The sequence below is a fragment of the Solea solea genome, chromosome 10 (genome assembly GCF_958295425.1).
Source record: "Solea solea chromosome 10, fSolSol10.1, whole genome shotgun sequence".
NCBI classification, from domain to species: Eukaryota; Metazoa; Chordata; class Actinopteri; order Pleuronectiformes; family Soleidae; genus Solea; species Solea solea.
Genome location: NC_081143.1, coordinates 22,067,503 through 22,091,019, shown reverse-complemented (window position 1 = coordinate 22,091,019; position 23,517 = coordinate 22,067,503). Strand labels below are relative to the sequence as shown.

The 23,517-nt window shown below is 42.3% G+C and overlaps 1 protein-coding gene across 1 annotated transcript; it reads left to right on the top strand.

Annotated features, from left to right (window-relative positions):
- The first annotated feature begins 1,516 nt into the window (after window positions 1-1,516).
- mafgb (v-maf avian musculoaponeurotic fibrosarcoma oncogene homolog Gb) lies at window positions 1,517-22,936 on the top strand. Its single transcript, XM_058641262.1, has 3 exons — window positions 1,517-1,877; window positions 16,928-16,993; window positions 17,078-22,936. The coding sequence occupies exons 2-3, from the start codon at window positions 16,958-16,960 to the stop codon at window positions 17,555-17,557; spliced, it is 516 nt and encodes a 171-aa protein (XP_058497245.1). The 5' UTR covers window positions 1,517-1,877; window positions 16,928-16,957; the 3' UTR covers window positions 17,558-22,936.
- Window positions 22,937-23,517: the final 581 nt, after the last annotated feature.

Sequence of the window (23,517 nt, the reverse complement as noted above, 5' to 3'; positions counted from 1 at the left end):
CAGGATTCACATAGTCACACACACACACACACACACACACACACACACACACCTGTTTTCTACTCTTTCGGAATGAGACTTAACACAGTGGCTTTACAAAGTGTCCAGACCTCCTTTTGCATTATTTGGTGACTCATAGATTTGATTTTAAATAAATATAATCAATGGTTTTGTGCATAATCTGATATGCTATGTCTCATTTTCAGAAGTTCTTAGACCCGCAGTTTATTTTGTAGAAGCTCATATGGCCGAACAAGGCCCCTACAAATGTCTGGGAAATAAATATTCCAAGATCTCTATCTCGCCAAAGAAAATAACAAAGACTGACTTTGACCACGATCCCAAGGACAATCACGTGTCCAGATGCAGAGCGTGCTGCAAATCAATACAAGTGGACGCCGTGGGTGAGGCGACTCTTACAAGTGGCGCTCCCATCTTAAGTCGTGTCAGCACATCATTCGGTCCTTGAATTAGTTGAAGAAATTGGTCCTGGAAAGTCCTTTTTAAACTTGGGTTTTAATTTTAATGCCAAGTAAAACAAATTATGAAATATTAAGATGATAAAAGGAATAAAAGGGTGTATATATTGTACAATGTAAACAGTGTGTAACCAGAATATAACAAAGGTGTCGGCCTTGGACATGTTGCTGTACTGTTATTGTTAGAGGGCACAAACGTCTGAAGCTTCACAAATAAGAGTTGTATTTGTCACATTCGTTGTTACACTCATATAACCCACGGTGAAATGTAACCCTGAGTCGCTCTAAGACTGTGAACACACAAGAATATAAAGAAATATAAAGGGTAAAGAGGGCTTTCGCTTACAAGTCAAACTGGTGGCCCCACAATCGATTACATGTGGCCCTTCACTTAATATCATCTTACTATGAAAACATGGCCCACAACTTTCCTTTAAACACAGTGCGTGTGGCTGAGGTGATAGAATATAGACAGAATGTAATACTAAATATTGTCTTCATTGTCCAGGTTATTAATACATGCTTCATTTTAGATGAATTGATTTATTTTGCATCATAAATATGGTGTGATTGTGAGGTACACGTCCTTCCACATTAAAACAAGCACTTTTACTTTGAAATTCTGCGAAATGTCATCATGAAAATCCTTATTGTGATATCATGATGGAATACTACTGAGCAGTTGTTATTTTTCCCTCAGTTTTTTCCTCTAGACTGGCCCCCTCTCCACTAGACTAGATACTCATTGGTCCCTATAGGATCCACATGACAAATTAGAAACTTCCGTGTCAATAAAAACTTTACATACATTTTAGCACTTTACATACGTCTTAGCAGCTCAAAGTGACATTGTGCATTGAGGAACGCTGAACATTTTCCAGTGCAGATGTTGTTCAGTAAACCTGACAGCATCACTGCTTTAGCATGTGTTTATTTTTCCACACTGTGTGTGTGTGTGTGTGTGTGCTATTGTTGGATCAGTGAGTGGCTCATATCTAAGTTTAGAAGCGCGCGCGCGCGCACACACACACACACACACAGAGCCCTGCCTTGTCACACTTCTCCTCTCTCTCTCTCTCTCTCTCTCTCTCACTGTTGTTGGCTGTTGTTACAATCGTCCATCACACAGTAGTAAGAGTCTCGTGTCTCTTTAAACGCGCGCTGCGTAGATCCTTCATGAATGAAACCATGTGATCCAAACATCATTTTGACGTCTCGCGCTTCCGACCATAAAGGAGTGGAAATATCTCAAGACCTGCGAGAAGAGGAGGAGGCGTGAGCGGAAAAACGCACACACACTTCTCCAACTGTCGCTCCACCACACCGGCTCCACCAAACTACCAGAAAACCACAACCGTCGAGGGTGCGTCGGGCGAAAAGGTGCCGGTTTGACTTCTGGTGAGTGCAAAAAAAATCAAAAGTGAACCTGCTTCTTCCTTTTAAAACTGCTCGGCGCTGCTTTTTGCTGAGTGTGCACGGACACCAACGAGTGCGGTCGCGTTTACGTTGCCGCTTGTGTCCCGGTGTGCGCCGCTGCCGCCCTGCGTTCAACTCACCGCGCACAATTGTGCTGAATCATCACGGTCCGGTCCTCGCTCGGACCCGCACTTGCTCGAGCCGAGCTCAACTCAAATTGAGCCGATGATTTCATAAGAGCGCAGCAGACAACGCGACCGTTGGACACACTCAGACGAACGGTTTGTTAACCTTTTAAACAGAAGCCATGTGTCGGCTATGATTGAGAGGACCGGGCGGGCGGGCGGGCGTACCGGGCGGGGGGGAGTTCGACAACGAGTCCGCCCTCTTTGCCGCGCTGGTACGCGCGGGGATTCCCTTGTTTACGGACCACAGCACGGTTGAATTAACGTGAATGAAACAGGAGTTTTGGAAGAAAAACAACCCCGGGTGTAGAGTAACATGGAATTCAAAGGAATTATATCCCCCCGAAAACAAGGCAGTATTTGAACCAGCGTTAGCTTCTCGACCCTCGGGTCGCTGAAGCGAACAACTGCGAACACAAGGTGAAGCGACCCGCTGTATGTGTGTGTGTGTGCGCGCTGGTGTTGCTCAGGTACGATGTTCGCCAGGTACGTGGAAGGTTCCGCTGGTCGAACTGACTGTTTCCCATGTTTACAACAGCTGTAGAAAAAAAAGTAAAGAGGGTTTTGGTTTATTGTTCAAAGACGGTGACAACTGTCATTGTGCTGTAGCTACAGTCAGAGAGCAGCCGTGACTCCGTGTTTTGACATTTGCTTTGTGTCACACACGCTGTGTCTGTTCTCCCGTCAGGCCTCTGTTCTCTCTCTGAACCGCGGCGGAGCGGACGGACGGACACGTTTTCACGGTTACACGGGAGCCTTGCTGTCGCTCACTCCGTCCGTCCCGTCTATTTTGTAGCTGCGCTCGCGTCAGAGATGCTGATTCATCACAACGATATTTGTCAACGTTTGCGCGAGCGGAGCGGAGGCATGAGAGGGAGCCATGGCAACATGGCAGGCACCGGCGGCGGGCGCGCGGACAAAGGTCTGAAGGCAGAGCTCGGTTTGTAAGGGAACATTTGAATTAAAATAATTAAAAAACAAGGCCGGACCATCGTGTTGCAGCGGATGTTGACGTCTATATGTCATTGCGATCAATATTGCAGCTCGCGAGGGCCGAGGAGTGTAAAAGTACTCGCAATGTGTTCATTTTACAGCGGGGTTTGGTTCTTCTTCTTCTTCTTCTTCTTCTTCTTCTTCAGAGAGTGGATTTAAAGCAAAGCACACGTGGTCAAAGTGCAGCACAAGCAAGATAAATATCACGAGCTTCATTATTTAGCAGCTTATTACTTTTGAGGTTTATATCGTATTATTGGAGCCTTGAGTGTAACAATAATAATAATAATAATAATGATAATAACAATTATTTATTATAATATTAAAATAATGTGCTGGAATATTTATACAGCAAAAGTTTTCAGCAGAATTCACCATTAATTTCGTTGTCTGCACAATGACAATAATTCCTCTGTTCTATTTATTTCTATGTAGTTTTTAGCATTTTACTGTTTTATTATGTCACCATTTTATTTCTATTTTTCTTTCTTTTCTGTGCCTTTAAATCTGTAAAGCACAGCCTCGGTTGTTTTTTTAAATGTGCTTCGTTTTCTTAAACTTTGTGTTGGCTCGTGTTGTAGTCAAAAGCAGTGTCACTCAGATACAAAACTACTGTCAAGGAGGTTATGTTTGTGGCCACATCCGTTTGTTTGTTTGTGCCTTTGTGAGTTGCATAACTCAAAAAGGCATTTTGGCTGAAATGTTGTGAAGATGTGAAGAAATGATCCGATTTTGGTGGTGGTTTGGATGGGACCTATTAAAATGTCAGTGTTGCTCTGTATTTAGAAAAAGTCTTGGATTGATATATGTAAGTTTTGGGAGTTTGGCAAACTGATTGAAACATCCCTCCAGTTTCCACACTTTTCTGTACTGGAAAAATATTTTTGAAATATTATTACAATAATGACTTGAGGAAGAAATGGAAATATATGAACAGCTGCTTTAATGACATCGTCATTGTTACGTCTTGTTATCCTGCTGTGGTGACTTGTTATCATTTGCACCATCTTTCGTAAACAAACACACAGATATAGTCATCGCACATTTTCTTTTATCAAATCCTTGCGTGTGAGTCTAACTAAGTCAATTTTGTGTAATCCCTGGTGTTGCGGTGGTAAAATGGAGTTTCTGGACTCAGTGATCAGTTAAGTTGAAATGCTGAGACAATGCCTGACATTGGAACAGTAAAAGAAATCATCGCAGCGTGCCAGGTCTGATACATATAGTTAGTAGCCTTGAAATAGTGTATCCGGTCCAGATGCCCGGCACCTTGCTATCTAGTCGATACCAAGGATAAGGGAGCCTTATCCTACATCATTGCTGTTTATATTGAACACCAGGCCTGGTTATAAGAATATGTGAGTAATTAACCTTAAAGTCGGCTAAAGATTAAAATTTTCTCTCACAGCTGGAGGGAAGGACAGGACACATCCCCATGGCACTCGCATCTCATGAACCCTCATGGGGGACCCATCGCTGTGGTGCTAAAAAGAAGAGGAAAGCACCTCACGAACCTTGACGGTTGCAATATAGAGTCTACTCAGATTGATCTCTTGTATAGATGAGCCATTATCTGCTGCCTGCTGGTAACCAACGAGCATTGCAACTCTTAAACACTGAAGAGTAATGTGGAGGCTCAGTGGGCACGAGAAAAACAGAAACTTCACCCCCTAATGACTCCGTATCAGTCGGTTTAGTTAGAGTCAGCACTCTGTGGAGTGTATCAAAAGTATGTAGTAAGCAAGTTGGCAAGTACTGTAATAGAGGGTCATAATGATGAAACAGTTGTATCAGTATTGGAGAGAAGAGCTCCCCCCCAACCACCACCACCACCACCACCACTCTCTCACACACACACACACACACACATACTTGCACTGGCAGACTCACACACACAACCTACAGGCTAAGCTTTTTTTATACTTGGTATCAGTATTTAATCAGTGCTTGAAGTGCATTTCTCTGTCAAGTACTTTCCCCCACTTCCCTGGTGTTCATGGTAATTGAACGCTGACCAATGCTTATGTGTGCAACTTTGCTGATGGTGGCGAAGCGGCAAGCTGCACAGAGCAACGGGGATGAAGGCAGAGAGAGAGAGGGGAAGAATGAGAGATGGGATTTGCGGAGAGATTGAGAACAAGGACCCTTTTTGTCTTCAAGGCATTCCCCCGAAAATGCTGAGGCGAAGCAAATGCGCTCTCGCTTGACAGATGGCGTTTTCACTTGTTACTTACCACAGCTAGTTTCTTTGCCTTGTCGTGTGTGTGTGTGTGTGAGTGTGAGAGAGAAGAGTGTGAGATATAAAACACCTATAAAGGTCTAGTTCCTGTAGGGATTGCATGTGTGAGAGTGAAGTAAGCGCCAAGGTTTTGAGCTGTGTGTGTGTGTGAGTGTGAGAGAGATGTTGTAGCATTGGGAAATGATTTTTCTATCACTTTGCCATTACACCATTTCTCACCTTCAAGCTGTGGCTGTGTGAGGAAGCTCTTTAAGACAGGTGTTTATTATTAGATGATCACATCATGGATAGTCCTTTTAATTGTTTGTTGTTAATTAAGGTCCCTGAGTGAGTGAGAAAGTGGAAGCATTTGTGACCTCTGACCTATTTCGACTGAGACATTATGTGTTTACATATTTTATTTTGTCAGCACTTTAATTTGTAAAGGTTTGCCTTTAATTAAAAAAACCCCCAATCAATACATGTGATATTTGTGTCCCCTTGTCCTTTTTGCACGACACAAGAAAGAACGCCAACCCTGTTCAAAAAGCAACTAAGTAACTTTTACTCTTAATAATAACTAATAAACAGACTGCGTTTTTACTTTAACTTTTACTTGAGTAGAATATTTCAGGACTCTTTCCACCTCTGTCTGAAGGAATACTTCAGTACCACAGAAGCAGAGTGGAGCACAAAGAATGACGGGTACACGTCGGACGATGTCGTCTGTCGTCCTCACTTCCCTCTGCTCTGCTCCAGTGCAAGTGAAACAAACACACTTTGCACACAGGAATATCATCGAGACACTTTTGTACTAGCAATATTGTGAAATTCAATACCATGACCTAACCCAGGACATGGTCTGATAAAGAAAATGAATAAATAAAGAAGAGACGCTGTGCTGTGTGCCAAGTATTCACCTTCAGTATCCACCTTTGTCGATCTGTGACGTTTTCAAGTCTGTAATGGCGCTAAATCATGTTTCTTTTACACTTTTATATCTAAATCATTGCAATTATTTTGACAGATGTTGCTATTGTGCTGTGATTCATAATTTAAATGACTCATGATTTTTGCATTGTAACTCCCAAAAAAGGATCAAAATCATCAATCAATACTATTTTTTCATTTTTATAGTCAACAAACACAAATACAGTTTCTCCACTGAAGAGAAAATTGAAGGTCTTTGGGTCGTTGAATTCTTGTAGCACTGCAGAATTTTATCATACTGTAATACATATGTAATTACATATTCTGTCTCTGTCCTTTGATTTGAATATCGCAGTGCTGGATATTGCGATATTTCGGTTATTTTGGTGTTGTTCTCTGCCTCCTGATGATGCTTGACACAGGCAGCATTTGTTGCAGGTCGGCAGCACTGGATTGCATTAGATTGCACAGGTGTTCACAGTGTTGTGTCCACCTCCTGTGTGTGTGTGTGTGTGCGTGCACACACGTATACCTAGACGAGTCTGCATTGGGAGATAATTTTTAAGTGGCGTCTGTGTGTGTGTGTGTGTGTTTATGATCTTGTTTATCCATTTCAGAAGAGTCTTGTTATGTTTGCAAATTTCTGCAAGTGAGGAAGAAGTAAAAATAGAGAAGTAAAAAGATGGCATCTGAGAGAGAGAGAGAGAGAGAGAGAGAAGGAAGCAGTGGGGCAGATCAATAGTTGAGTGTTTTTTCTCCACAGTAATGATGAAATATGGTGTAAGCAGATCTAGTGCATAATCATTGCTGTGCTCCACTGTTTTTTCTACTTCTGTGTGAGTGCGCTGCTTGTCCCTATGTTATTTGGAGTGTGTGTGTGTGTGTGTGTATGTGTGTTAAACGTACCCTCCCTCTACAAGTGTCTCGTGTCTTGACTCCTTATTTACATAACCTCCCCGAGAACCAGAAAACTTATGAAATAAAGATAAACCCAACTGCAACATACACCAGAAGTCAAAAAGGAATTAGGAAAGAGAAAACACGTTCAAGTCCAGTTCACGTGGCACTAATTACTGATCTGACCTTGTGTCCTGTGAAGGTCAAATACCAAGCTGGTCTTTTGTATCAATAATCACTGTGCGACCATCTCTTTAAAGTCAGGTCTTTGCATTTTTACCCCCGAGGACCTGTTTTTTTTGTTGTTTTTTTACCCCCCCTCTCTCCCCCGCTCTCTCTCTCACTTCTTCCCGCCATAGTGATAATTTAGTTTTGCGTGTGGTGTAAAGATATCGAGGACGGCGTGTAGCTGTGGAGATGCAAGGCCCTGGTAACAGGAACATCCATAACCAGTGGTTGTCTACCAGTTGCATCATCCATATGCGCAAACTTGCCGCATTTTTTAGCTGCAGTGTGACGATCCCAGACAGTGGTATGAGTTTCTGAAGCTTTTTAGATAAAACACACACACACAGGCACACACACACACACACACACACACAAACGGAGGCAAAATGTGGTACCAAAGGGGTAAATGGGGGGGGGGAGATCAACTATATGAGCGGGCCTCAAATGCATCACCAGCTCTTTGTCTTCACCTGTGAAATTAAATTATTTCCGGGCAATGAGAGTTTCTGTGTTCACAGTGAAGCCTAGTCTGGAGCTGGAGCTGTAATTATTTTACATTTCAATCAAAACAAATAATTGTGTAGCATCAAGTGGGCGTGTTTTCCCGGGGTGTGTGTGTGTCTTTCCATGGGTGTGTGTTGCTGTGGCTGCAGTAGAAATTATTTGAGAAATATTCAACTTTCCAAGGGTCATCAACAGCAAGCCCTGGATTAAGAGGGCCAGAGCCCCCCTTACACACACACACACAACACACCTGTTTCCTCCTTCCTTCAGGTGCTTGCCTCTCTGTGGCCGTCTGTCAAAGGATCTCCTCCACTTCACTCTCTTCTCCTTCTCTCTCTCTCTCTCTCTCTCTGGAAGCTGCCGGTGTTGTCACTGCAGCTATAGCCACCGCCGGCGATTATGGTGCGCTGCTAACAGCATTTTCCACTGACTCCGGGTCAGCTGTCACCACCTTCTCTCCAACTTCATCGTCTTGCTTCTCCTCCTGGCTCCGTTTGATGAAGAAACTGTAGATGGGTGGCACCCTTTAAAAAAATAAATTAAAAAAAATCACCTTCTTTTCTCTTTTCCTGTTACGCTTGGAGCAACCAATTCTTTTGCTCATCTTCTCTTCGTGAGCCAAACTCTCCCACGGTCCAGTCCGTTCAGTCAGCACAAAGTCATGCACGCCCCTAGGCAGACGACGGACTTGGCAGTTACCATGGTTTCCACACTTGTGCTTGACCAATTAAAGTATTTCTTTTTAGGTGAATAAAAATGAGCATGATTACTTGGTTGTTCATTTGAAATATGAACACAAATTATTTAAGAGGAAAATGTTTTTCTTTTTCCTACACTTATGGCTGTGCCCATTGGGTGAATCCGGCCGTGCTCATCAAATCTCTTGATGAAAACATCCCAGCACAGGCACAAGCCCAGCAGCGTGTTTATGTACACCCAACAATAGCAGACAGTCAGCCATGACACACACACACTGCTCTGCTCACCTCCTATACTGGAGCTACTTCCAGCATCAAGTGTCAGAGCTGCCCACCATCAAGCTTTAATGTGATGTTTGTATGTGGGAATCTAGAGTTTCAGGGCAGTGTCATGTAGGTGGGAAAGATACCTGTCCGAGGGGAATCTGCAGATGGTTCTTAAACTGTGGTATAACGATTTTATGTAAATATCTAATTGCGATTATTTTGGCTGACATTGAGATTGAGATATGATTTGCGATATGAGTGGGAACGGTAATCATTCTAAAACAACATATTTTAAATGGTTACTGTGTGATATTTGTGCAGATCTGTGAGATCTGTGAGGAAGAGGACGATGATGATGATGATGAGAGAGCAATTATCTTATTGGGAATAAATCTGCATCCTGTGAAAAGTCTGTAGCTGACTTGGTGATAATGGTGTTACTTTGAGAGCTCAACATTTTCTCGGGTGGTACTTGGTATAAAAAGTTTGAGTTTGACCACTGGGATACATCACTTCTTATGCCAGGCATGTCCAAAGTATGGCACTTTGGTTTTTATAATTTATCATTTGAGGCCCAAATGATGTGCCATCCCCATAAGCTCATCAGAGTCCCGTGTTTGAAACCCAGCTGTGAGAGACAGATACATCCATTGATCCTCTATTATGATATCTGACTCCAGATGTGTTAGAAAGGCAGATTTTTTTTTACTCCTGCGTGACTTAGATTTGGTTACATTGCCACTGAAAATGATAATTGGGACAATGACAATAAAATTAGGATAAAACAGTGTATTTACATGTAACCTTTAGTGTTTAAAAAAAGGTCTGAAGGAACCATTGGCCCCCAGGAAAAGTTTGGACACCCCTGTCTTATGCATTCGCTTTACCTCACTGAAACTTTGGCTCAAGTTCTGGTTGTGCTGACCTCGGGTCACTCGCGCTGTAAACTACTGCACTACAGCGTTTAGCTTCATCTCTGTCTCCATCACTGCCCTCTGTGTCTTATTCACACACACACACACATACACAAAGAGAGAGCCAACTTAAACTGACGCTACATGATTTCCCTCCTCTTTAAAAAAAAAAGAGAAAAGAAAGCTCTGAAGTAGCCAGAGCTCAATTGCCTGACAGTGCAGTTTTTCTTGCTTGTGTTGGGAAATTTGTCATCACACTCCGACTTACTACCTGGAATGGGGGGAAGAAGAAAAAAAAACGTGTTGACGCCAGGACTTTAATAATAATAACGCACATGTACAAACACTGGGTTGTGCACAGTTAAACAGAGTGTGATCACAAACACACATTTATTGTTCATTTATTGCACATTTATTCATTTATTTATTTCACCTTTATTTAACCAGGTAAGTCAGTTGAGCACCAATTCTCATTTACAATGACGACATGGGCAAGAGGCAGCACAACAAGGGGCCACATACACAGCCCACACCTGCACAATGTGTGTGGGTGGTTAGTACTCTTGCCTTTGCAGGGTCTGTGACCCGGTCGGAACAAGGGCCTTTCTTAATGGAGTTTGCATGTTCTCCCCGTGGGTGCGTGGGTTTTCTCTGGGTTCTCTGGTTTCCTCCCACAGTCCAAAAACATGCAATATGGGGATTAGATTAGTCTAAATTGACCATGGGTGTGAGAGAGAGTGACTGGTGTCCCTGTGATGGACTCTGTTCTGTCTTATATGTCAGCTGAGATTGGCACAGCACCCACCGCGACCCTCGTGTGGAGGATAAAGCGGTAGAAGATGGATATGAGGAGCCAGACTCTTGCGAGTGCGCTCCTGCCCTCCTCCTTGTGTTTCCTTCGTCTCCTCTGCTCCCCTCTCTGTTTGTGTTATCATGCTTATTTCACGCTCTGCATACCACTCGGTTAATAGCTTCCTGCTCCTCACAAACACACACCCACATGTGCACACACAGCTCAGACTGGTGTGTTTTCTCCCCCTCACTCTTCACTTACTCACCCTCTCCACGGTCCTGTATCTCTGCTGTGAGCGCGCTCCCTCTGTCTCCATACACAGGTTGCTTTTATCGCTGATCTGATTCCTAATTCTCAATAAGCCTCTGCGCTGTGTTCATCGTTAATTATTTACCAACCCCCTCCCCTCCCCTCCCCAGCACCCTGGACCCACAGAAGATCAATGAGTTCGAGCACTGCTTTTTTAAACAAAGGCAAGGTGGTGGACTGTAGCCAGCAGCTGAGTTTTGCGGCTCTTTTAATTCTCACTCCTTACATTTTGTTCTCTTTGTGCGTTTCCATCATGTCAGCTCTGTGTCCTGCTGTGTGTCTTCACTGCCTCCCTCCACTGCCATCCTTTTGTGTTATTGCTCAGAGAGTTGCCTGAGGGAGGAGGCGCAGTTAAGTCAGTTGTTATGGTTGGATTATCCAATAAACACAGACTTGCATCACAAATGACTACTGACTCTTAAAAATCTATCCGTGATCATTCTCTGCACACTGGCTGTTTAACGCTCGCGTACACCCACCCACACACACACACACACACACACACCAGCCCCTCAGGTCATGTTTGAAGTGCCTAATCTGGCTATTTATTTTCCTCTGTGTGTGTGTGTGTGTGTGTGTTCTTATATTTTGTACCACCTGAGGACCTCTTCTGGCATAAACACTGACCTCGTCAGGCCCAGTTGTCCTCGTGGAGACCAACACTAGGTCCCAGTGAGGCAGAACCTTAAGTTTAGGGTTAAGAAACTTAAGATTTTAACTGTGGTGAGGTTAAGGTTAGTGTCAGGTATTAAATGGTTATGCTTAACCCTTAGAACATAGAGCATTTAGGCTCCTTTTTTCCCCCATGACTTTGTTAAAACGTATATACAGAGTCTTAGATCCTTTTTTGTCAGCACAACCTATAGGCAATCTGATGACATGATTTTTGTTTCCATTTTCACCAACTATACAAACACACCTGAGCAAGAAGTACTTGTTTAAAGTGTTTAAAAATTTGATTGAAATTTGGAAATGTGTCACATTTCAAAGTTGGCTTGGCTCATTTTCATGGACAAAAATAGGAGAAAATTGTATATTTTGTGACTTCTGCACAATTATCACTACTCCCACAAAAAAAATATATGCGATATAAAACACACCCCTAGGACCTCCATATAAGGAGTTATGGGTTATGAATGGAAATGAATGGAAGTCCTAAAAAGGACAGCCGCGTCAACCTGTGTGTGTGTGGGTGTTCATGTCTGTGTGGTCCAATTGTCAAACAAACCTGTGTTTGTGAGGACATTTTTGCTGGTCCAAACAACTTTAAAGGGCCTTTTTTCAGGGTTAAGACCTGGTTTTAGGGTTATGTTTAGAATTAAGTTAGGGTTAAGAGGCTAGGGAATGCATTATGCTATGAGTGTCCACATAACTAATGCAAAACCAACGTGTCTGTGTGTATGTTTATCTGTGCAGCATGCCACCAGCTTTTAAGTCGGAAGTGTGTTTCTAAGAAAATCTCTCTCTGTGTGGCAGTAGTGACCGGAGCCAAAGGTTTTCTCAAACAAGATTAATTAGAGCTCTGTCTGTGGCCAGCCTCACACACACACGCACGCGCACACACACACACACACACACACACACACACACACACACAGAGCTTATCATCCCGTTTGTCTGCACTACATAAGAAGAAAAGTCCTGCTCTGTGTCGTCTGTTGTTTCTTTTTTCCCAGGATCACTGTGTTCACCCTCTGCCTCAATATTACTGTGGTTTTCATCCCTTTTGATTTGTCAACAAGTCGAGATGTGGAGCTTTTCGTGCGCGTGTGTGTGAGTCCTTAAAAGGAGAGCTGCACAAACCTGTGTGTGTGTGTGTGTGAGAGAGAGGAAGAGGGTCAGCAGCAGTTTCATTACACTCGATCAGCCTCAGAACTTTTCTAATTGGAGGTTTTAGTCGTGGTCGTTGCTGAGTTCAGGGTTTTTCAACCCCAATCCCCCACCATCCATTTCTCCATCCACTAACCCCCCCCCACCACCACCACCCTCACAAACACTCACACATACACACACACTAAGCTCTTACAAATGTGTTGAGGATGCATTTTCACCCAAACGCTTTCCCACCCCCTCTTCCTCCTCTGTCTTTGCCCCCCCCCCCCACCACCAGCACCACCTTCCTCCCGCTCCTCCTCATCGATGTTCATCCCTCCCCTCCCTCCTCACCTCCCCCCCTCCCGACTCACTTGCCTCTCTTTTTCTCCTCTTCTTTCTCCCTTGTCATTTGCACTCCCCACCCCATCCTCCCTACATACTCAGCATTTTTCTCGGCTGTGGGTGTGATGTCTCTGCTGTAACGCTAATCAGCTCTGGAGACGTCAGCATTCTTCCTCCTTCATCGCCCCCCTCCACCCACCCCACCACTCCTCCTCCTTTACCTAGTTGCTCTTCACCTTGCTGCCTTCACAAACTTCTCAACCCTTCCCGCCCCCCCCCTCTTTTTTTTCTTCTCTTCTCTTCTATCCACATTTTATTCGTCTTCACTGCTTCACCTCACCTCGTCTCCCACCTCTGTCCCCTCGTCCCCGTCCTCTCCACGCGCGCGTGTGTGTGTGTGTGTGTGTGTGTGTGTGTGTGTGTGTGTGTGTGTGTTGTTTCTCCACTGTAACCGTAAGCAGCTCTGCTCCTGAGTCGTCAGCATTCTTTGGGTTGCTCCATAAAAAATACTGCCTGCCAAAGCGAAAAAGCTGTGTGTTGTAGCAACAGTGACTGTGGCACTGACCACACTGCAGCGACCACCCTGCCAGCATTATGGGAAGGACACCTCTGGCACTTTGTGTGTGTGTGTGTGTGTGTGTGTGTGTGATGAATGGCAATGCCTTTGCTCAGCAGATGATCCTTAACCTATGGCTGACTTGCATATGGCTTGGTCTTTGAGAGAGCTAACACACACACACATACACGGTGATGTAAATAAAATATAGCATCAGTTATAATGTTAGTTGTCAATTGGAAATAACATTGAATAGCCCAAATGCATATTATTTGGTTCAAGAAATTGATATTTGTGATATTTTTCTACTTTCCTAAAGTCAGAAAGATAAAAAGAAAAAGTATTTGGTGAAGCGTGAAGTTAAGAAAACACTCGAATTTCAGATCTTCAGATTGAATTGAGATCGAATATGTGTATGTATATACAGTATATATGTATATAAATATATATATATATATATATATATATATATATATATATATATAGATAGATATACAGGCTTTTATTGTATTTATGAGGGAAGTAAATGGAGACAGGAAGGAGGTCATTTTCCTCCTTGTGGGAATATTGCAGTAATTGTCCTAATAATTGTACTAACAGTACTTTTTACTCATGCAGATCCACTCACTGTCTCTTGTAACACTGTAACATCTTGTGAAACATTTGCAGACACCAAAAAATTAATGACAAAGGAGCATTATCTGCACGACTATACTGTACCAGAAACGCACCCTAAACTTAACACCTTCCGTCGCACTTGCAATGCATGTTGTTTTTAGCCGTTTCCACATGTATCATGCAGACATTAAGCACTTGGCTATACCTGCACATTTGTTCACTTGCAGTCGGCTGTTTTATCATGCCCCACTGGCAGAGCGGCAGAGAGATGCGTGTGCTTTTGCCAACACGCTTCTTGTTTGTATGCAGATGGGGGTGGTGTGTGTGTGTGAGTGTGTGTGTGTGAGTGAGGAGTGAGGTGGCACTGGGGAAATAAACCAGTGCCTAGCAAGGAAAAAAAAAATTTCATTGGTCCCCCTCTTTTCTCCACCCCCACCCCCACACAGCCACCCTCACATCATACCTTTGATCCATCTATCGTGTGATGATGCACCTTCAGCTACATCCACACCAAACACAAGAGCTCACTGGTTATTTACTAAAATTAGCTTGTTACATACTCCGTTAAATGAAAGAGCATTTATTATCGACTTGAGACGGAGCAGTTGAAGTGCTGAAGTGAATTGCTTTGAATGAAGCGGCGCCGTTTCCCCCCACATTCTTCACTGTTTCGCTGAATGTATTGCGACGTTTTTTCTCAGTTGCTGTGCATTTGACATGTTTGTTTTGTGCATGCATGGTTTGCTTTATGGTTTGCTTTGATCTACAGCTATTTATAACAGTAGGGTTTGTGGCAGCGCATGAACAAGCACTCCTGCACCCTCGCTCACAGATATACAGAGGTGTGCATTGTGGGGGAGGAAGAATGAGCAAGAGGAGACATGTTGCCTGGTGTCACTTTAGTGACACCAAAAAAAAAATTCAAGGAGGCTTTTAAAATCATAAAACCTCAGAAGAAATAGAACTTAATTTAAATTCTGCTTAGTCCTAAGGAGTTGAAATGTACTCAGTGAGAGAAAAGGCTGTCTCGAAACGCTGACTCAGCAGAATCAGGTGTGACCGCAGGAGTAGTGTTTTTATAGAGGACAACTATAATCCGTCATTGTCCATTCACCTCCATGACCTTTCGGCTTCCTTCAGACTTTATTTTGGGGGGGCACTGCTTCACATTTCAGGCAGAAGTTTGGCTGTAAAAGCAGAGGTGGTGGTGAGGGAAGAGGGGAGGGTCAAAAAAATTGACAGAGGAAAGCAGAAATATGTGTGTGGCAGGAGGGAGTGCGTTAGGAGAGGAGTTGGGGTGTAAATTTAGGAATCTGCTGAGTCATCATGACTGGTCTCATGATGATCGCTCAGCAGCAGCAGTAACAATAGCTGCCCTTCATCTCACACACACACACACACACACACACACTCAGGTCTGAGAGACGAGAGACGAGAGACAAACCAACGCACGGCACAAAGCCTGTCATTGAGATCTTGTGGAGCTGTTTGCTCTAAGGACTGATCTCATCTTCTGCACTTCCATGCTGGCTCTTTGTTGACTTCTGATTCACACTGTTGTTGTATCTCATTCCTTTTGTCTCTTGTTAGCGCGTCGGTGCAAATGCATAAACATCATTGTATCTGGTGTGTCTCATTGTTGGGCATTAAATTTTCATCACTTGTCGTCGGTGAAGGTATCTGTCTTCCACTTTGGCTGTAGTCTCTATTGGCACCTGTTTCTAGTAAGGTGTGTATGTGTGTGTACTTCTGAGGCTCTGTGTTAAATTAGGATTATGACGTGAACTGTGATGAGGTTAGGGTTAGGGTTAACATGTTACTGTGTTACTGTGCTCTGTTTGAGCTTTATACTGCACATTCATACTGCAAATTCTTATAGCCTGTATTATAGGCTATAAGAATGTGCAATATAGAGGGGTTTTTCTGATTCACAATCTGATTAATTTTTTTTAATTTCTTTTTTATTTTCACCAACTATATAAGCACACAGTAAAAAATGCGAAATCAAAATGAGATTTCATTTGGAACATTTTGGAAATACGTCAACAAAAGAGTTTTGTGACTTCTGCACTAGTATCACTACTCCCATTTAAAATATATATATATATATATATATATATATATATTAATAATCATAACGAAAAAACGAATTTTGGAAAGCCTGAAGATAAATCCCCCCCATCCCCAAAGGATAGCCATATAAGGAGTAAGGGTTAAAATGGTATTGCAATCCTAAATCAAAACGTTGGAAAATGTTGTTGATAAATCAAACAGAACATTTCTTACATATATCCTCATAGAGTCCTTACAAGAATAACAGTGTCAATCTGTGTGTGTGTGTGTGTGTGAGAAAGGGCTCTAACTGTTGGTTTTCCCCTGGATTTCTTCCCACAGATTTGACCACTTCCTCATCTCTTACACTCATTTCACTGCGATTGGCGTGCAGCCAGCCAATAAGAGTTCAAACACACAAAGGTAGTGGGCACTTTCAGTGTAACCACCAGGAAACAGGAAGTCAGGGAAATTCTAAGAAATGTTTGTGAGTCACTGTTAATCGAGCACGCTGATGCACAACAAGCGACTGAGGCATCAAAGTGTAACATGCTCACACAGTGATCACACTGTAGATTTAGATATGGTGATGTCTCCACTCAGCTGGGTGGGTATTAATCTCTAATAATTATGCTTTTACTCAGGGAACCATGCTTGACCCTGTGATGTTGCGTTGCTTATGGTCCGTGTGTACTCTTCCTGTTTCTCTGCAGGTCTGTTCAGAAGAGCAAGGCTCTTGTGGCATGACGACGACTAACAAAGGAAATAAAGCCTTGAAGGTGAGACGGCGCTTATTTAAAACTATGCAATTCCTTGCATGTTGCCTTGTCTCTCATGTTGCACCTTCCTGCTGTTTCCTCTAGGTGAAGCGTGAGCCGGGGGAGAATGGCACCAGCCTCACAGACGATGAGCTGGTGACCATGTCAGTGCGGGAGCTGAACCAGCACCTTCGGGGCCTCACCAAAGAGGAGATAATACAGCTGAAACAGCGACGGCGCACCCTGAAGAACAGGGGCTACGCCGCCAGCTGCCGGGTGAAGCGAGTCACCCAGAAGGAGGAGCTGGAGAAGCAGAAGGCCCAGCTGCAGCAGGAGGTGGACAAACTGGCCAATGAGAACGCTTCAATGCGCATCGAGCTGGACGCTCTGAGGTCTAAGTACGAGGCTTTACAGACCTTCGCAAGGACTGTGGCGCGGAGCCCCACTGTCGGGGTTGGAGTCAGGGCTGGAGGGGGTGGAGGAGGTGTGGCATCATCAGTCATTGGTCCGCTCATACCCGGGAAAGTTGCAACGGCGACAAGTGTGATTACAATAGTGAAGTCAAAAACAGATGCACGGTCTTGAGGGAGGGAAAGATAGATGGGTTTATTGGGATAGAGTTCAGCTGCATCAGAGTAATTCTTCTTCTCTGCTGCCCACCCACCCCCCACCCCTTCTCCACCTGCATTGACTCCAAACAGCTGGGCAATCTCCATCACTCAGCCTCAGCATCTTCCTGTCACACGTCTCACATCAGTGCAGATGAAGGAAAGGATGGAAGCAGAGGAGAGTTAAAGATGCAAGGCCCTCGGTCAGTGCACGATCATTTAGCACAGCACAGACACACAGGGTTTCTATGGTCACTGAAAGACTGATTAAGACAGGGAGTCTGAGAATTGGTTTAGTCCTGGCAAAGAGGGAAAAAAAAGTCCCAAAGTCGTTGGAAAAAATCATACAGTTTTTTGTTTAGTTGACATATAAACCAGTCACATGTTCAGTTTTAGGTTTTACTGCAAATCAATCCCGTCGCACATTCGTACACCAGATGTCAAGCGTTTATTTGCTTGAACCGAGACGCCCTAACACTGAAAGTAACGACACCACATAAATGACATATGGTCCCGGAGTTTCAAAAGAATACATATGATTTCATGTGAGCCACTGATTTCAGAGTCCCATTTTGCTCTACTTAGCCAAGAAATTTTCCAGAAAACTGCTTTAGAAAAGTATATATATACATATATATATTACACAATGGTGGTAACTGTATTTCTACTGTTTTTGTACTGTGTTGTCATTCACATGAGGTCCAAAGTGTATTCTCTGTGTGTGAACTGTTATATATCAGGAATTCTGTGAAATTCTGTGGCGCGTGTTAGTTTTTTGGTATTGATATATTTAGTTAGCTGTATTTTTTTTCTATGGTCTCTTCACTTTCTTTCCATTTTCTATTCCACCTGGCTTCCATTATTACATACAGAACTTCCTGGAGTTAACAAAAAAAAAGAAAGCGATATTGATATTTACCAAAAGTAACATACTATTGCAAAAAGGGTTAGTTAAAGTAAGAATTTTCAGGGAAATGGTTGTTTGACTTGATATAAAGTGGTCTTCTGTCTGTTTGAGTCACTCTCAGACGTACATATTTGGAAATATGGTCAGGCAAGTGCCTTGGTCTCCTAATGATATTCATCGAGAAGAGGTCCTGAGGACATGAGAGACTGCGGTGGAGATTCAGTAGCAGTGGTTTCCTCGTACAGTACCTGTGCTTATAGAGCTCCGATAGCTGACGTCTCACAGTCCTATCATGCAACAGTGGGAATCAAAACCACGACATTTTGGCAGGAAGTCGCGATGTTCAAATCCACTCACGTGTATACAAGGCAACATACTGTATAAACCAGGCAACATGTCAGGCAACTCGTCTCGTGGAAGAGTTTGAATAGCTGTTGAGGACAAACATTTGACCAGATCACAGAAGCATCTAATGTTAATATCGTGTCTATCTTACCCCCCTTTTACGTTTAACAAAACGTATTGGGACGCCTGACCGTCACAGACTTCCACACTTTCCTCAAGATTTTGATGAGGTGTTTCTATGGGAATTTGTGTCCATTCATTCTGTAGAGCAGGGCATCTCAATCCCGGTCCTGGGGACCCACTGGCCTGCATGGTTTGGAAGTGATTCAAATAAAGGGGTCGTAATCAGGTGCTTTGAATCATGTGTGTTGGAGCAGGGGAAACATGCATCCCCTGGACCAGGATTGAGAAACCCTGCTGTAGGAGGTCAGGCACTGATGTTGGACGAGAAGGCCCTGGCTCACAATCTCTGTTCCAGTTCACCCCAAAGGTGATCGATGGGGTTGAGGTCAGGTCTCTGTGCGGGACAGTCAAGTTCTTCCACACCAAACTCAAAATCAAACCATGTCTTCATAGTCCTTGCTTTGTGCACTTGGGCACAGTCATGTTTGGAATAGAAAAGAGTCTTCCTCAAACTGTTGCCACAAAGTCGGAAGCACAGCATTGTCCAAAATGTCTTGGTCTGCTGAAGCGTTAAGAGATACAGGGCCTAGAGCCAAATACTTTTGTCCATATAGTGAATATTCAGTCTGTCAGATTCTGCCATAAATTGCTCAATTTCCATGGATTTAGAGAACACGGTTGAAGTCTTACAGCTTGAAACTGGTACAGGCACCGTTCATATTTGCAGAGGCTTTTCCTGCCAACATGGCGGTGTAAACAAACGTCCGGAGCTCTATTGGGATACGCTGACCAATCAGGAATCATTCATTACCGAGCATTAGACTCTTGCTGTGCATTGTCGTACGAGCCGTGTCATAAGCCATCGAGGTGAATCATAATAATATTGACAACACGCTTTTGTGTGACTTGGAAGTTCATTTTAATTAAAGAGTCAGCACAAGAGGAAAATGTATCATTTATCTTTTTTCTTATTATTTCATGAATTATTTTGTTTGTGAATTTGATGCTGATTTGGATTGAAAACAAAGTGGATGCATTCTTCTGGCTTTTAACCGCAAAAGCCCAGATTGCGAGAGCATCGGTAGTTTACGGACAGCACTGGAAACTGGAGAACAAACAAAAAAAACAGCAACATGTGAATGGATTTCCAGCCACACAAACGGGCCGTCATTTCACACAAGCTTTACCATGAAAGTAGTCTTACGTGTGTGGTGTTCTATACTCAAAGAATCTTTGTCTATGTATGGTAGAGTCTGGAGTTTTATAAAGATAATTATCTTTGCATTGTTTGTAACGACCTGTAAAAAAGAAAAAGAAAAAAAAAAGGTTTAGTGAAATCTGTTTGATATACAGTATCTCTCTATTTTGCAATTGTACCAAAAGTGGCTTAACTACTGAATAGCTTTGTTTTTTTTCTCTCTCTCTAGTGACTAGGCACGTGTGTGTAACCGTGAACTAGCGTGTGGTGTGCTGTGTTGGTATGTGACGAGGTAACTTTAACGTTCGCTATTTTCTTGGGTCTGACTTTGATCCTTGTTTGATTTTGGGGCGTGAAAGCGGGTGATGATGACACCGTTGGTAACTTCCTGCACTCTTTCTCTCATAATCACATAAACATTTTGTCCTCCCGGACCCGTCGTTCAGCTCCAGCACTGCAGGCGTGTTTGGTCATTTGTTAAAGCTGCTTTTGGTGTGAAGCTGTTCTTTGTAAAAAAAAAAAAAAAAGAATTGTTGTTTTTTTGCTATGTACATTTTCTATAATTATCGATATTTAATGTTGTTCCTGTTTTGTTTGCTTTTGAACTGTTTCGTCTTCTGTTATATTTGGGGGTTTATGAAGTGACGAAGAGTGACGTTTACCAATATGAAGTCTCAAACCAAGGAGAAAAAAACAGATTTAAATTGAGTCATTTACTGAACTAGAGAGGCAAAAAAACATGACATACATTACACGGCGCCTTTTTATCCGAACGGCTATTTTTCCACTGTGAAGAAAAAGGATTATTGAGCTCACTGCTGTGCAGTTATTAAGATGAATAAGCGGTGTCCTCATCTGTGCAGAACATTAATATAAAATAGGAAATATCAAACAGGTGAATGCTGAGCAAAGGGAAGGGAGATTTTTAAATATTTGAAATATTTATGTGTCTCTGTAATCTCTACACTGATGACCATTGGCATCTTTAGTCAAACAGGAAGTCTGAGCAAAACTAATGTCAGGTGACAATGTCCTATAAATGTCTCATCAAAGGAATATACACCACAGTATTTAGCTCGAGAAGAAATGACACCATTGTGTTCATTTATGTCTATGTTTTAAACGGTTTGCCCTGTTTTTTGGGGGGACATGATGTATTATTTTATTTCACATTAGATTTAGTTTTTGCTTGTTGAATGTTTTTTTTTGTGGTTGTCAAGTGGTGTGAAAGAGGAAGAAGCACAATGTGCTAAGATGAGGTTTTTGTTTGTCTCGCAGTCCTCGTCAAAACTGTACGCACTTTTCTTGTCTGTTTTTTTTTTTTTTTTTTAAATGGTGGTGTACTGTGCAAAACATGCTGTATGTGGTTTTTAACACGGTGGCTGCTGTTAAATGGACATCTCAACTTATGCAAACTGTTGTCGAGCAACATTTTTTTTGAGCTGCTGCCTCCCCCCCACCCCCCTTAGCAGTGATGCTGTTTGTGCCCGTTGTTGTCAAGTTGTCTGTTTTATACTCACAGGTACAGTGTGATTTCACAAGGTTAAAAAGTGTGACAGTGTTTAGTATTTTGTCATAAACACCAGCAACAGTTTGTCTCCTTAACATCTTATGTGTCGTGGCCTGTCTACATATAACTTGCATATTTTTTTTAGTGTGAATGCATTTAATTAATTTAAGTGACACAAATTGAAGTAATGATTTTAAGTGTATGAACCTTTCTTCCTTTTTTTCTTTCTTTTCAGTCTACTATTTTTTTTTAAAATTGGCATTAAACATTTTAAAAAGGTTAAATCGCAGCCTTTGCAATTTGGTAATCGCGTTGTTTCAAATTGTGATTTTGATTTGACACGATGACTTTTTATTGTCCAGCGCTTCCTCTACACAGGTGAGGTGAAAACACCGCGCAGACGTCTAATCCTAACTTCCACTGGACTGGACAACAGTGGTGACCAACAGTGTGGTCAGCAGACGACAGGGGCTTTTCATAACTGAGTTTATGAGCTTGTAAGACACCACCCGCACAGAGGTCATACCCTTCTTCTTATAAAGAGGCCGTTTCATCACAGACTGAAGCAACTGCTCCTTAACTGCATCTATAAATGTTTTATTACAGAGGCGGAGAGGAGTGGTGGAGACACATCTGATAAAACATCCACCCTACTTGTCCCATCTCTCGCTCTCTTTTTTTTTTTCTTCCTGTCTAGTGAATCACACCACTGGACTTTAAAAGTTTTTTTGTTTTTAATCATTTAAATATAATAATAAATATAATACATTTAATAATAATAATGTTGCCCCTGCCCTTACATCATGTATACTTTTATTGTTATTATTGTCCTTTTCAAAGTTCCTCTAATATTTGTGAGCGTTTGGTCAGGTTGCTCTTGGAGTATTTTTGTGTTATGACGTGTATAAAATGGTCGGTGTAAAGCTGTAGAAAAATAGCGACTTTGTGTGAGTTCAGAAAGGCCCTTCTGTGTTTTGTAATATTTCTGTATGGGGTGTAATAAATTATTCTATGACAGTACTTTCTATGGGAAAATACTTAAAATGTGACAGTCTTTGTAAGTATTTATCTTCTAAATTATTGTTCCCTTTTTCTTTTTTTTTGCAATTTGTAGATATGTAAGTGATGATGACAAGGTACTGGTAATCATGAAATTAACTGTCTCGTCATCAGTCTGATGCATCTTTTAATTTATTTATGTATATACTGTATGTTTGTTGATAACAGCTTACTTTATTTTGTATATGACCAATAAACCTGTTTTAAAATGGAACAGTGTTTGTGCAGCTTGTGGTTTTACGATTGTTATTTTTTAGATCTGAGATTAAAAACGAGATTAGACATAGGTTGCTTTTAAAGGTATTCAGGTTGATTCTTATTACCATAGCAATGTTCTTTCTTTTTTTTGCATTTTTCTTCACAATTTAACACAGAAAAGACTTAACACATGTCATGTAGTTTTTGCATATTTTTAATAGCTATATTCAATGATAATGTAGTTGGCATTAACGGTTCATTTAGTTATCAGTTATTCATTTTTACTGCTGTTTTGATAAAACATAAAACCCCTTTAATATATTTATATATTTAGATTATGTAGAGACATTTACTTAGTTGCTGCAAAGTCATTAGATTCATCCATCGCTTTTCCAATGTCTCCAAATATCTGCTGTGAAGGGAAAAAAATTACACTTTATTCAGTCTAGAGTGTGAGGAGTTCGCTGGCATCAAATCAAATCCGGTTTAAACCCACATGACGGTTCGATCCGGCTCTGGTTTCATGTTTCTTCAACACCTGCACATCTTTGTCAAGAAGCCAGTCAGGGCTGTAGGTGGCAGTATCAAGTTATCGCC

Coding starts and splice junctions, on each gene's coding strand:
- mafgb (XM_058641262.1), top strand. CDS start 16,958: ATGACGACGACTAACAAAGGAAATAAAGCCTTGAAG. Junction 16,994..17,077: donor AAGGAAATAAAGCCTTGAAG/GTGAGACGGCGC, acceptor TGTTTCCTCTAG/GTGAAGCGTGAGCCGGGGGA.